The 15773-nt window shown below is 41.1% G+C and overlaps 1 protein-coding gene across 6 annotated transcripts in view; it reads right to left on the bottom strand.

Moving 5' to 3' along the window:
- Positions 1-7538: 7538 nt before the first annotated feature.
- pou2f2a (POU class 2 homeobox 2a) overlaps positions 7539-15773 on the bottom strand; it is a 48756-nt gene continuing 40521 nt past the window's right edge. For 4 of the 6 annotated variants that reach the window (XM_053680920.1, XM_053680692.1, XM_053680461.1 and 1 more), the window contains 7 exons: positions 13698-13839; positions 13226-13374; positions 12137-12328; positions 11248-11296; positions 11016-11151; positions 9883-9945; positions 7539-9093 (listed from right to left, as the gene is read on the bottom strand). In XM_053680920.1, the coding sequence (XP_053536895.1) occupies positions 9051-9093; positions 9883-9945; positions 11016-11151; positions 11248-11296; positions 12137-12328; positions 13226-13374; positions 13698-13839 (774 nt within the window). In that variant the 3' untranslated portion in view covers positions 7539-9050. 6 annotated transcript variants of the gene reach the window in all.

Genomic DNA, 15773 nt, shown 5'->3' with positions numbered 1-15773 from the left:
CACAGTCCAGAAAGGTTACTGAGTGTGTCTGCATCGTAAATATGTGTGTGAGAAGGATCCTGGTGAGCAGAGAATCAGGAACACCGACTGCTCAAGTCCAGATGTCCCATGAGTCAGATGGGCAAAAGTGAAGGTGGAAAATCACGGAGGCAGAGAGAAACAGTAAAGGAAAGGAGGAGAAAAATAATGACTAATTTGGCTTCTGATAGCGTGGAGCTTTTTTTGTTGCTTTTTTTGTGTGTGTGGGAAAATCATCTGTTGCACTAATGTGTAGGGCTTAGCAGATGCTGCCATCTAGTGATCAGACATAATAACTGCACATTCAACTTCGCGTGAGAAACAAAAGAGGGTTAAGACTCACTGGCAACAACGTATGTGGACGGGAAAACATTTTCAGATATCGTAAATTGTACATTGAAAAAACAATCTAAAAGGTTGCCAGTCGATGTAGAGTGGCTACCCCCAAAACAACATACTGCTAGCATGTTAAATAGTACACCACGTATCTCCATATGTGATTCAGTATAGTACTTCTTACAATGCTATATTGCTCACTGGAGGTCAAATTTAAATTTATAAAGCTAAGTCTAATTAACTGAGGTGAATATCCAAGTGGTATTTCCATGGGGGAAAAAAGTGAAAGTTTAATCTTGCTAACAAGCAAGCCACTTAGCTTAAAAGGTTACTATATTCCCAGGGTCCCGTGTTCCGCGGATTTATAAAGAACACATGGAGTTAGGCTTCAGCATAAGTGAGAGCTGGGACATGTACATCCTTTTATGGCTGTTTACTGTATTTTATAGGGTACGGTATGGCATTTCTTCAGTTTAGTGGAAACATTAACGGTTAATGTTAATAACGTTCATAAATTTCAAGTGTGAATGCAGGGTGGATTTTAAAGTGCACCTATTATGCTTTTTCGGAGATATTACCTTTCATGTAGTGTGTTATAGAGCTGTTTATGAACGTCAAAAGCGCACGACAAACGGAGTTACTGTCTCCCCCCAAAAAAGAAACATATTCTGAACACCAGAAACGAGTCCTCAGTAATTCCAGACTTACTTCCTGTACAAACCTACGTAGGTTTGTAACAACAACAACAAAAAAAACCCGCCTCTGGTCTTCATTGGCTGCTCGCGAACGACGTGTACTTTGACCCGCCCTCAAACACTACAGCTGAGGTTGAGATTTCGGGTCGGTCTTCCGATGTATCGCTCTCGGACTCGGGCTCAAATTGATAAGGTAAAACCGACATTATTACCGAGCTGAAATTTAGATTTGGTAGTGGGCGTTTCCTTTCCGACATGCGCTGTAAGCGGTAGACCAATCACAACAGACTGGGTCATCTGACCAATCAGAGCAGAGTAGGCTCTCTGAAAGGAGGACTTTAGAGTGAGCGGATCCTTGAACGAGTCGTTTGCGACCCTGAGAAACAGAGGTGATACTGCATTGTAAACTATGAGAAAATGAAAGTGTTTTTTGACCTTGGATGCATACAAACCTATTTTATGAGACCTCTAAAACAAAATTAGTCACATTTAGTGCACTTTAATCTAATGCATGATGCTATTCATTTAAATGTGTCTTTGGTCTTTAAAGTTAAAAGGTAATTAAGGTAATAGGGCCCTGGGGAAATGTGTCCAAACTACATATAATCTTTGGAAAAGTTTACTGAATGTGTGTTAACAGAACATTGAACTGGGGAACATAGGAGCCTGGGAAAATAGGAATGACCCCATACACAACATGCTAGCTAGATTAGTTAGCTAACATATAAGCATTCAGTCTTTGCTGATGATTTGAACACATAATAGATTAGCATAACTAGATTAACCCTAGTATGTATCTTCCTTCATACAGCACTGTTCTAGACTTTATACTTAGACACAAAAACAATAAGTAATAAAAAACAAAAAATCAAAGCGAGACATTACGTGTTAAACTAATAACCTGGTACAGCAATGAAAACAGCAATATCTAGTAAAAGCAGGTGAGCGAAAGCTCGTGATCGTATTGACGTGACTTGTGGTGTTTTTATTGTTTTTATTATTGTGTGTTTAATTCAATTAGGTAATTATCTCTTGGCTTCAACGAAATTAATTTTTTGTTTATCCGAGCCTGTGGAGTCATGACATGCATGTGAATCATTGGCTTCCAAGCTGTCTAACTAACATTATGCCCTTGTGAGACATATGGTAAGTAGCTAAATATGTTTTTATCAGAGTGTCCGTCAGAAGCATATAGGTTACTTAATGTCAGTGTGGATCTTAGCTACATTGAAATGGCATGCAGCTTGCCTGTAGTCGGTACTTTAAACACTGCTCATGTTACTAACAGTCTGTGCCAAGCTTCATTTCCAGGGCTAAATATAGCCGGACATGACGCTAAGCTCCGTGCTGGTAATTTGCTTAATACACCTTTAATAAGGCTTTCCTGACAAGGCCTGACAGGGTGTATTTATTTTTTTTTAAAAAGACACAATGTCCGTTCATAGTATTCTACCATTTTTATTTGGATGAGCGAGACACTTTCAGTTACAAAAATGACTTAAAATGAACAACACTGTACAATGAACAAGCAAGTTATTTCATCATTTTTTCTTCTTCTTCTTCTTTTTTTTTTGGTTTCAGAGATAAATACACTAAAAGGCTAACCTGTCACCAAAGGGAAGAGAGGAAAGAAAGGGGACAGGGAAGAAAAGGTCTGTTCACATCAAAGATCAAAGGAAAGGATAATAGGGGTCACATACATCACATATGTGCTTACACACATACACACACACACACACACACACACACTCATGCATGCACTCACACATGCACACAAACTGTATCAAAATAAAATAGGTGCTGTATATATAACGTACACACACGCAAATACATACACATAAATGCATGTACTTTTACACCCACACCCACACACGCACCCATACACACACACACACGCACACACACACACACACACACGCAGAAGGGACAGATCAGCATCATAAAAGTAATCACAGACAAATCATGAACATAAACTATTTTATCGTCATCATAATCATCGTCACCATAACCTTCACGAGAAGCAAAAGTTTTCCCCAATAACAAATAATTAAAAAATATAAATTTTTATCAAAATCATCATTTATGATGATTTGCTTTGGATTGCTGAGGCCATCGTTCCAGAAACTGGAGTTGCTAGGTGAACAAACATGGGGGTTGGGGGTGGAAGGGGGGGGTGGGTGGGAGGGGGGGGGCGGTTGGGGGTGCCAGAAAAGCTGCAGAAGATGCATTAGTGGAGATCTTTGGTTTCACTAGAACAGTTTAAGATATTTGCTCTTTTATTGTTATTCCTTTGGACTGAAGCTGTATTTGAAATCAAACACAAAGAATACAGAAGAGAGAGAAAGGTAGGCGTCTTGCTGTCTTTTCCCCTGCTTTGCTGTGCTGTGTTTGACTATTAGTAAGGAAATAACAGTGATCAGGCCTCAGTGCCTGTTAAGCAAATGGCCCAGGCAAGAGCCACTGTCAGGGTGAGCACACCAGCTTTAGTAAAGCAACATCAGAAAATGTGACAAAAGCAATACCTGCTGTGCACTGAGGCTGCCATTGCACTGTTTTTGCATTGGAATCATTATGTTATGTTAAAGCTTCGTCTCAGGAAGTGCGTATGATGTGTCGGGGTCCCCCAGTGGAGTGTTTGCTTTGGTATCGTTCTCTGGTGTTTCACTTCACCGAGAGACTGCGAGACGCCTTACGCACGCTCCCTCGGTTCACACCGAAAACCGATTTTAAGTTCCGGATGACAGCAAGGAAGAGAAAAAGAAAACAAGTGAAAAAGAGTGGGAGAGAGAAACGCTGGTCCTGATTACACCCACGGTTAACCTAATGCCTAATGCTGTCTGTGGTACATGGAAATCAGACTATCAAGCTCCTGAGGTGGATAAGCTTCTCACTGCATTGCATATGCTAATCTCTCGGTAGTGAAGACACTATTCTCTTGAGTTACGACCCAGTGATCACTTGATGTAAACAGGAAGCAGATTCGTTTACTCTCGGACTCTTTTGACATTACAAAGTCACCTAGCAACAACAGTCTCAGCCTCTACCCAGTCACCAGCCCTCAGCACCTCTCACAGCTGACAGACAGGGCCGCCGGCCAATGGGCTTTCAGAGTATGTTCTAGTGAATCGGCCAATCATTCAAGCGTACCCCGAATCATATAAGATGGTGTCAGGCTACAATTGTGAGCTGGAAAGGTGCAGTAGGCTTGCTGACTGTAGAAGTGGCTATAAGGGCTGAAGGAAGGCAGAGGAGTTGAGCTGAGGTCAAAAGGGCAGGGAGAACATACCCCCAAGGTCTTCACAATGGTCCCGTTTCGTTTCTCACTGTTTGTTCGCTCATTTCAACGGAACGTCGATTCAAAGGCTGAGAAGAAGGGGGCTGCAATTGACTCATCTCTGATTTGCTCTTGTTATGTCCTTACGACTGCTCAAGTGTCACTCTGAGTCATAATTGCCAGCTGGGAAATCAAGCAAGACGTTTCTGTGTTGCGATGTATAATGACTAGCTCTTATGTCCTTGTCCTCCAAACACGACTGCACTACTTTTACAACTGTCCTGTTGCACATGGCGCTACAGAAAGATCGGACTGTAACGTATGGTGTATAGTCGGAGTCCGCTACCTAAGTTTGTGTTTTAGACTGATATTAACAGTACAATTCAATCAAGAGGTATCGTTCAACACTATATCATTTCAAACAGACAGCAAACCAGATTTAGTAGTTTAAACTTAATCGACTTAATCCGAATATTTTCGGAATATTTTCGGATCATCGCCGACGCGAATGCTCCTAACACAGTGTCAATGGTTGATGTCCTCTGTGTACTGTATTCATTTTACCCGATTAACAGACAACACGTCTTGGAAGTAGACTCAGACTTTTGGACCCTATTTGCATCCTGAAGAACAGTGACGTGTGCAGCTTCGAAAAAGCAAATGGCCTTAGCATGTAGACTTTGGTAAATAAAGCTTATCTGAGAAGCTCATGGACGCAGCATGAGACCACGGTGATTTCCCGAACGTCCATCTGCCCCCATGACCTCTTTCAGCTCGCCCAAAAGCAGCCCCGTTTGTACGCGCTACAAACAGATGCATCGTTCTGCTTAAAGCGTCCGTTAGTTTGGTTTATCGTCAAAGAGAGTGAGGTATTTGAGGAACTATCTCTCTTCATCAACCTGATCAGACACAGACAACGAGAAAGAAAGCGGAAAGAAGGAAGTCGAGCAGAGAGCTAGAGAGAGAAAGATGGAGACAGCATCGATATGATTCTGCTTAGCTACATTTCTTTCCTAGTCTTCCACGGCCCGGACCGTTTCTGCACAGAATCCCTCTTTGCACTTTTTTCCTCTTTTATCCGAATTCCCTCCATCTTTCCTCTCTTCCAGTGTTTTTTTTTTTTTTTTTTTTTTTTTTTGGTTTTGTAGCTGTTTAAAGCTTTCGGCTCAAGGCTCCGAGCAGCACTGTGTTCGACGCTGTCAATCATCATCACAGCAATGCAGTCAACAAATGATTACGTGGTGAGACTCTCAGTAAGCGCACAGGTTCACAGGAATATAAAAATCCGATCTAACAAAGTTCTAACGTGTTTTTTTTTTTTTTTTTTTTTTTTTGATGACTACTCGTGCTGATTTCCTGTAGTTGATGGCTACATTAGAAGATCTAGACCCAAAAAAAAAACAGAAAATTCTTCACATTCTTATACAGTAGATATAATATGTATACACTGGGATTATTCAATGCTATAAGACTATAAGACCCCGCATCATGACACTACAATCTAAACCGAGCTTGTAAAAAGGTCACTGTAACATTGTGCTAAAACGTTTGACGTTCGGACAGAACGTCATGTCAGCGTCTAGCGCAGTGCTGCTCTTCGCCCTGATAGGTTATCCCCACACAGGCTCCGCCCATAAAGGAGGAGCGGAGGGTTAAGGGGACGAGCTACCGTCCCTGTGTTGGTCATTAGTCGATAAGGACCAATGGTTGCATTCTTTTATGGATTTGGTTTTTGAAAAGGTTGCCTTGGCGAAGTAGAATTACATTTTGACACAATCTGATGCCTCGAACACAGCAATAAAAATGCATTTGGGATAAATAAATCAATAAATAAAAATAAATAAAAAAAAATTCATAAATAAGTAGAATCAGAACAATCACAAAAGAGGTGTGAGGTGGAAAAAGAAAGCCTAGAAATATTTAAACAGAAATATTTTGGTCTAAAATTAAGTCTGCAACTTTTTTTTGTTTGTTTGTGTTTTTTTTTTTTTGTGTGTTTTTTTTTTTTTTTTTTTACATTTTTACCTTTTTCTATACATCAGCAATAAGTAAGCATTGTAACATAGATCATTTACTACAAAATCTATAGAAGCACTAAGTGATCCATTCCATCTAAACGGTCATGTGGAGAACAGGGTTAATCAGTCCCCTTTCAGAAGCTCTGATCACCTCCACGCCTGCGTTCTTATAGCGCCGCGTGGTTCCGATCTTTCGGTGTATACACGCGTGTTTGATATTCGATTCAAGAGTTAAAGCTTTGGCTTGTTATGTTCTTGGGTGCCTGTGTGTATTTGTGTTCACCTTCATCCTAGTTGATCTGTTTAGATGAATGTTCACAGTATTTCTCCAACCACCTGATGGAGTCTCTAGCACGACTAGGAACAAGGAGGGGGACATAAAAAATAATAATAAAAAAAGAACAATTCTATAATAATTGAACATGTTTCCCCCCCCCCCCACCCCACCCCCAAAGAAAAAATCATAGCACGCAATAAACCAAAGGAACAGCAGGTACATACATAGAAGAGAAAGATTCCCACAATCCAGACAGACGGAAAGAAAGAAAAGAGCCGAAAGGAAGAAAAAGAACATCCTTCCCAAACCCAAAAGAAACCAGCCACATCTCTTTAACTTCAGTGAGGTCATCAAAGCTCCCGTCCCAAGGACCAGGAAGGGTTCAACTGACAGGAGGAAGAAGAGTGTCGAACTCATCCATGAATTCATCCATCCATCCATCCATCCATCTATATTGTTATCATCTACCTCTGACATCATCCCTGACTTTCTTTCACAGATGGATGGAGGGATAAAGAGAGATCTTCTCAATTTTTCTCGTCTCCTCTTCCTCAGCTCCTTCGATATTTGGCTTGGAAACTTTTTTTTTTTTTTGGTTTGCTTCTGTGAATCTCTGGAATTATGGTTGGCTGAAAAGTTTTTTTTTTTTTTTTTTAAGTTTTTTTTTTTTTTTACTTCATACATGAAGTGGCAGGGATAATGGAAACACCGTTCCTCAAAGGTTCCCCCAGCAATGTCCACTTGGTGATGTATGTATGTATGCGAGTGTGTGTGTGTGTGTGTGTGTGTATGGGAGGTGGGAGCGCATCTGAGGGAAGGGGGTTTCCGTTCTCCGTCTGCATCGCAGTGAGAGACCCATGAGGAGTCACTTTGGTATCCGACGAGGAGTAAGTATGAAGGAGGTGGAAAAATGATGGATCATGGATTCAAAGTGTTTTTAATGGAGATAAGACAGAATGAACATGAACGTGTGAGACACAGAGACGTCAAACATGCAGAAACACCAGCTGACCTTGTATTAAATACATCCGATTTTCACGGCATGACATTCTCAAACACACCCCTGGGTGGCTAACATGTGTGATTAGACATGAGGCTGAAATGATGACATGACAGTGATGACGGTTAAACAACAAAACGAATGCCTACTTAAATACGGATATTTCCGAACGGTAATGGGAACTAAAGCTAGACAGAAGAAAACCTGATAAAGAGGTAGAAAGCGGGAGAGATTTGTACATACCTAGACTTCTAGTCAAAAAAACATGGACACTTCTGAGCTTTGCTCATTCACTGTTGCACAGCAATACACAGCTAATACTTGGAGATTCACCGCTTCACTAGTTAAAAAACAATGACGAGTTAAGAAAAAAAAAAAATACTGATATATTAACAGACAAAATGGGAGAATGTCGGATGAAATGATGGCGCGGGAGGTTGCTGGATCGTTGGTGTGGGTCTGGTGCTGGACACTGGACTATTTACAGGTCCACGGGATAAAGCTTTTCCTTCCGTATTTTTGGTTTTGGTTATTTTTTGGTATATGGGTTTTTGGTATGGTTGTCTTTTTGTCACTGTGAGTCTTTTAAAGTTCACCTCTGTGGGTATTTTTTTTTTTTTTTTTTTTTTTTTTTTGGTTTAAAGTTCTCCAGACTGGTCAGAGCTGAAGTCCGACTGCTGTTCTGCAACAAATAAATGTTTTTAGTTTCGCTATTTTTGGCTCAACGATCATTAATCAGCTCTTTCCTCTGGTTCCTGCAGTTCTTAAACCAATGTCTATTGTCCCTTCTTTTATTTCTTTACACTCTCCAGAACAACAGAGAGAGAGAGAGAAAGAGAGAGCGGGGAAAAAAAACAAAACAAACAAACAAAAAAAAAACAACGGTGGAGAAGTGGCTGCGCTCAGTCGACCGCGTGCCACTAAACCTCCAGATGAATTTTTGGTTTACATGTAAATCTCTCCTCTTCACGTCGTCTCGTCTTCACCTCTGTCTCTTCATCTCTCCCCTCTTCCACTTTGTGTATTTTTGGCATCAGGAGAGCGGGAGAGAGCAAGAGAGAAAGAGTGAAAGACAAAAGACGAAGGAGGAAAGAGAGACAGAGATGCTTTGGTTGTGATGGGAGGTTTCAGTTCCTCCTCCTGGTCCTGTGATTGGTTTCCTTGAAGTGTCGCTCAATCTTGGCCACTCCCCAGATCGTGTGGGCTGTGTAGCAAGTCGCTGGAAGAGCAGGAAGAGTCAGGGCTCGAGCAGGGGGAGGGACTCATGCCGTCCGGGAATAGAGGCCTGCCGGATTTGGAAACGAGCGAGTTGCCCAATCCCAGAGCTGTGCCCGCTGCCATGGGCAACAGAGAAGGGTGGTTAAGGAAGAGGGAAGAAGGGAGTCCTGACCTTTGTCCTCCAGAACCACCAATCAGCACCTTGCTGCCACCTTCAAGACTGGAAATGGTGGTTTGACCACCACTGGCTACCAGAGCTGAGAGAAGTGGGAGAAAGATGAGTCATATGTAGGATCAATAGCGATTTTACTCACAAAATAGCATGCGAAACAGAACAATGAGGCTGAAAAAAAGAGAGATGAAAACACAACAATTGTGCACACAGTAAAGCGAAGCACGCCAAAGCACGCCAAAGCACCGCACACTACACCTGAGATGATTTCAACACGCAAACTCGTCATTTTCTGCCGTGTCCCATGTCTTTTATTTATCGTGTCCCTCCCCATTTATTTCCCTCATTCCCCTTCTACTCCCTGCTTTTCCCCACAAACCTTGAATCGTGGCGATTGGGTTGCTGCCACGCAGAGCTTGGTTCATTCCTGTGTTAACTCCAATCACCGTATTCCTGAGTCGCACACGCGAATACGCAAGCGTGCACACACACAAAGACGAAGAGCAGGGAAGAGAAAGGAAGAAGAGAAGGAGAGGAAAGGGAAAAAATACAGTAAACCATCAAGCATAAGAGCATAAGAGATGGCACGCAGTGAAAAACAAGGCATGTTGTTTGAAGTGAGGAACTAACACCTACATCAGTCACGATATAATTAGTCACAAGCTGGTTTTGCGTTTTTCGAATAATATTTTTCCAAGAAGAAAATGATTGTTTATAAACCAATAACAGACACATGACCTGATATCGACAAAGTGTGACAGCGGGTTATAAAGCTGTAATGTGTTTGTACTTACCTTTGCTTCATTTTGAATGCGTGTGTGTGTGTGTGTGTGTGCGTGTGCGTGTGCGCACAGTCTTTTTAGATTGTATTCACCTCAGATTTGCAGCAAAATCGGTGATGTAGTTAGACACGTCACCGTTCTTGTGACGCCACGAACTGTGGACAGGAAAGCCATATATACACACACACACACATACACACACAGACATTAACTATCATTACTGGCCAGCAAAACATTACAGCTGGTGCATTTACGGTATGCACTGCGAGGGAGGATTTTTGAGACACGTGGATCTAGGCGTGTGTGTATACAGTATGTACTGTACGTTTCTACTAATATATGCATGTGGGAGTATACCGTGTGTCCATTCATGTGCATGTGTGTGTGTGTGACACTAATTATTAGATTGTGGCGAAATAAATAAATGAATGAATGAATGAATGAATGAATTCTCCGGCATTTTTCAATCTCATTTCTATCCATCTGCAGTGTATGTACGATAAACACAAACACCATTAACAAGAATGTCAACAGGTTTCCCTATACTGTTAAAAGAACCATAATAAACATGTACTTATAACTCATTCATACAGAATTGGCCATGCTGTGTGGGCGGGAGGGAAGGCATTCTCTCCTGTCAGTCACAGCGATGCAACCAATCATGGGTGCCATTTATGTGGAAGATGGTAGATAGTTCTTTCCTCTAAGGCTGTTACACTGCCATGTGAGGCAGCATGAGCAGCAGTTTGAAAAGATGCGGTTGGCTGGCTTCAAATGTGTTGTAGGAAGCACGTGATAGCCTTCACCCTTCCTTATTGGTAGGTATGTATGATAGGGGAGAGCTGACTGATGGGAGGGAATTGGCAGGTGACCAAATTGGGGCGATAATAGGAATAATAATAATAATAAAAAAAAAACCTCATTTAAAATATATAATACCGATATTGTCGGTACTATAATACACACTTTTCCGAAATATCGTACACATCAAGATATCTTCGTATTAACCTGTTTAATGTGTGTGTGTGTGTGTTTTTTTATTTTTGTTTTTACAAGTAGACTGGAAGCAGCTGATCTGAAGTTAATATTGTAAGGCCCCAAACAACCTTGTTTTCTTTCACATGCACACAGTACTGTGCACGTGTGACAGATTAGATTGAATATGCTATAATGTTAGTGTGTGTGTTTATATGCATGTATGCACGTGTGTGCCTGTGTGTCTCACCCTGTGTTCAGATTTAATGTGTGAGTGGCCGGAACAGGGCTGGCGTCACTGCGAGGAGACGGAGTCACAGGTGAAGGGGTGGAGCTTGAGGAAGGACCAGTGGGGGTCAAAGGACAGACCGAGGACATTGTTGTTGCTGGCAAGTGAGGAAGACGAGGAAGGCTTTAACACACTTCAGTAATCATTAAAATGTTATGTTACACAAATTTGCTAGACTGGTTGTGTCTCCTACCTGCTGTGCTGAGACTGGTAACGGGTTGGGACGGTCCCTGACCTTGCATCTGAGGAGAAACAGAAGAAAGGGAGCGGGGAGGAAAAAGGAGACAAGGACTATGTCACTAGTGTGCCATCTCTTTGACTTTGCTTGGAGAATCACTGGGCTAGGCTTCTGCTCATTAGGTACATGGTCTATACCACGTCATTAGGTACATGGTCTATACCACGTCATTAGGTACATGGTCTATACCACGTCATTAGGTACGTGTACTTTATTGGTAGAGCTTCTGGCCAGTAGTGAGGTAGACCACAGTTTGTCATGTAAGGGTTTATTCGCTATTCTTACATTTTTGGCCTGTTTTATTGCATTATATGTTTTTTCTTCATACCTATAAACCTACAGCGAGGCATGTGTGGTGATTTTTGGAAATATCTGCCTGAATGCATTTGAATATGAATAATTCATACCCAGCTTAACACACTTCTCAGGAGCAAGTCATTCGTGAAAAAGCCCACTAAGAGGCCCTGGCCTATGGTGGTTCACATAGACTAGCAATCATCCAAATTGTGTGTATAACGTTCGTGTCAGAAAAACACTGTTTACATTTCACAACTGCACATCATGGCAGCCTAAACAATTGTTGTACCTAATAAAGTGCCTTCTGAGAACATATTAGCACCGAACACCTAATGGAGAGATATTAGCAGAGAACTGTGATGGGTTATTGTTAGGTGGATTAAAATATAATAAAGGCATGCAATGAAAAAAGGATTAGACCATGTTCAGGATTTTATAGGAGAACGTCCTGCCAGAAGAAGGCTGGTATAGTGTGCGCATGCAGGAGAAACAATCACAGAGCCATTAGGGGTGAACGTGTGGGTGTGAGGATCAGGCCGGGCCGTACCATGTGCGGGCTGTAGCAGGGGGGTTTGTGTGAGGCAGGCTGGGGTTGGCTGGGCAGGGGAGGGGTGGCGCTGGAGGGGTTAATACGTTTCTCTTTCTGTCGACGGTTGCAGAACCAGACGCGGATCACCTCCTTCTCCATGTTGAGCTGCTCAGCGATGAGTAGAATCTCCTCTGAGGTAGGCTTCTGGTTCTGAGTGCAGAGAGTGTGACACAAAATCACAGTATAATTATGACATTACTACACATTCCCAACATGCCTCACACTTATAGTGACAGGTCTATAATACTCATACCCTTATGCTACACTGGAATTGATAATAATGTTACTAAAACTGCATAATTACATCGTTTATATAAACTGCTAAAGACTGAAAATGGCTCGCTTGGTTTAAAATAATTAATATAATTAATCTTGTTTACTCTCCAGTTTTCCTGATCAAACCATTGCAGGTATGTGTTATATGTCTTGAAAAAGAAATAAATTCTTCTATTTTATGATTTTATTTACTACAAAAAGAATATGTGGGCTTATCAAAAGACAACAATTCAAAACTTGAGTCTTTATTGGTCACGTATACATAACAGCACAGTGAAATTCTTTTTTTCTGAGCATATCCCAGGATGTTATGAGGTTGGGGTCAGAGCGCAGGGTCAGCCATGATACAGCGTCCCTGGAGCAGAGAGGATTAAGGGCCTTGCTCAAGGGCCCAACAGTGGCAGCTTGACCCCCTGACCATCCGATCAGTAACCCAGAGCCTTAACCGCCAAGCCACCACTGCCCCCACAAATACTTAGATCTTTTTTTTAAAATGATAAAACATTCATTAATATATCATATATAAATATATATATACTGCATATTTTTTGAAGCATCAAAAACTAATTTATTAATTTTTTCGCTTTGACCTCTTGGCCTGTTCTTGGGGTGCAAACTTTACCATGGACATTTCTAAACACCACTTCTGGCATCTTAGATTTGCACGCAACTATAGTTGTACATAATGTTAGTTTAAGTCTGGCTGCGTTGACTTGCAGTAAAGCATATCTAAATGTCGCCCAAATGTTACTCATTTGTCCGTCGTCTCACCGTGCTGAAGCTGCGCTCCAAAGCCACGCGCACGTTGGTCTCGATGCTGGTGCGTTTCTTGCGGCGGCGGGCAGGCAGGCCCTCAAAGCCCAGAGATGGTGAGGACAGAGAGCTGGGACTTGGCAAGGTACTGTCCATCGACATGGTCTCTGCACAAATTAGCAATCAGATGATCAGCAACCATCTTTAACCGATATACGACTTTTCTCATTGTCGTATACATATTATTATCACTAAGCATCTACAATAAGCAGGTACTTAGCCAAACCTCTTAAACTCCAGGCCCAATGAGTCCCAAATTACAATCCTCCCTACATACAGTAGCTTTATTGTAAGTTTAATTGTAATTATACCTTATACATGAATACTGCTATAGAATAAATACTTTCAGTTCATAACATATTAATAACATGTGCTAAATTTCTTCTGTTTCTTTCCTTAGAATGTGTCAGGTGTGTGACGGCGAGGTTACCGGCATCGGTGAGCCATTTCTCCAGGAGAGGTTTGAGTTTGCACATGTTCTTAAAGCTGAGATTGAGGGCCTCAAAGCGGGAGATGGTGGTCTGACTGAAATCATTACCATACAGCTTGCCCATAGCCAGTCCCACATCACCCTGCAGACAGAAAGAAAATGAGAGAGAGAGAGAGGGGGGGGGGGGAGAGAGAGAGAGAGAGAGAGAGAGAGAGAGAGAGAGAGAGAGTCAGTCCCCTCTGGCAGCTGTCTTTGAAACTCATAAACCCACCAACATCTAAGAATCAGTTTCAGACTCAACTCAGCTCAACTAAACAAAACCAATATATATTTGGACCACTGGGAAAGTGAAAGTAAAAACCAAAGTAAACTAGAACGTTATCGGGCCCTAAGCAGAGAATACGAGCTGGTGGAATACCTCTTCAGCATCAGAGATACAAAACAGAGACAGATCCTCACAACATACAGGCCCGGTGATCACAGCCTCAGATCACAGAGACAGGCAGACACAAGCAAGCTTCAAAACGAAGAAAGAGTGTGCTGTTACTGTAAGACTGGTGAGATTGAGACGGAGGAACACTTTCTCCTTCACTGTCATACCTTTTGTGACACAAGAGAAAAATACTTCTCTAAGCTCTTTCCACAAACAAGCCAAATGCAGCTGCTACTGGGGAACAGCAGTCCTGCACCTGTTGCAGCAAAATTCATCTCTGAACTGCACATACTCAGAAAACTACTGCGCTGATCTCATTTCACTGGAAGATCGTACACACGCAACACACACCTTATTTACTCTATTTCTAATTTACCTTACGATGTTTTATTTTACGGCGTCAATGTACATAATTATTGAAAACCTTTATACTTCTGTCCCACACTGACATCTTGCCACATTATTTTTTATTTATTTATCTATTTATTTTTATTGATCTATTGTAATTATTAATATAAAAATTTTTATTCTATTATTTTATTAATATTATTATTTTATACGATCTATCTATATTATTATTATTATTATTATTTCAATTCTCCTTTCTTATATATATTGATGCTATATTGAGAGAGAGAGAGTATACATGTAGAAAATACAAAACACAACTGAGAGTGTAAAAGCAGGTCAATCTGAGTCTGCTGTCTTATTTGATGTCACAAATTATTTAAATACATGACGGTTACCTTTCTACATAGTTCTAGGTTGTGTTCAAATTCAGTCCTGTTTTGAACATTCAGTCAGGACCCATGAGGGCCACCTACACATAAAAAAGACCTCTGCTAGGAAATTCCCCTACCAGATTGCAGTGATCAATTATGATAATAACTATATATATATATATATATATATATATATATATATATATATATATATATATATATATATATATATATATATATGAATATATGAATATTTGCCTATTACAGATAACTGTCATCTTGTCAGTTTCCACTGGAAGCGAGTGTAATGTTAAATGCAGTTGTCTCCTTTTTTCAACCAGGTGTTTTTGGCTTAAAATAACCGAATTTTGGTTGTGATTAGGATTTAGTGTAACAAGCCTATGCAAACGCAGTCCATGAACACTTTTTCACAGTACACTGGTGTTCCATTCCAGCACCAGGAACATTTTCGACATGTCAGCATAAACAAATGAATTATTTCATCGCCGCAAATCTGTTATGAGATTATTCAGGGCACTGTTGGGTTTCTGTGTATGGAGTATCTTGAGTCTGTGTTTAGCTGCTGGTGAGCAGGGTGATGTGAGAGGAGAGGGGTGTGAGCCTCCTGCTGGGCCAAAAAATTCACGCTTCTCCACAACATTGGTACAGAGATCAAATGGACAGTACAGCTAAAGCTTTTTTTTGATAATAACCCACTGTATACAACTGCCACAATGAGATGATAACATTTAAACCTAATACGCACAGTAAAAAAAGAAATACTTATGGAAAATTGCACATTCTTAGAACCTTGAGTGTCTACTTTCATTTGAGCCAGTAACCAGTACTGTGGCATGTGACATCACAAATAAATTCAATGCTGAACACGGGCACCCACAAAACACAAGGAAATTATTCTTT

This window comes from Ictalurus punctatus, chromosome 1 (genome assembly GCF_001660625.3).
Source record: "Ictalurus punctatus breed USDA103 chromosome 1, Coco_2.0, whole genome shotgun sequence".
In the NCBI taxonomy this organism is placed as follows: Eukaryota; Metazoa; Chordata; class Actinopteri; order Siluriformes; family Ictaluridae; genus Ictalurus; species Ictalurus punctatus.
This window is presented reverse-complemented; position numbering and strand designations above follow the sequence as displayed.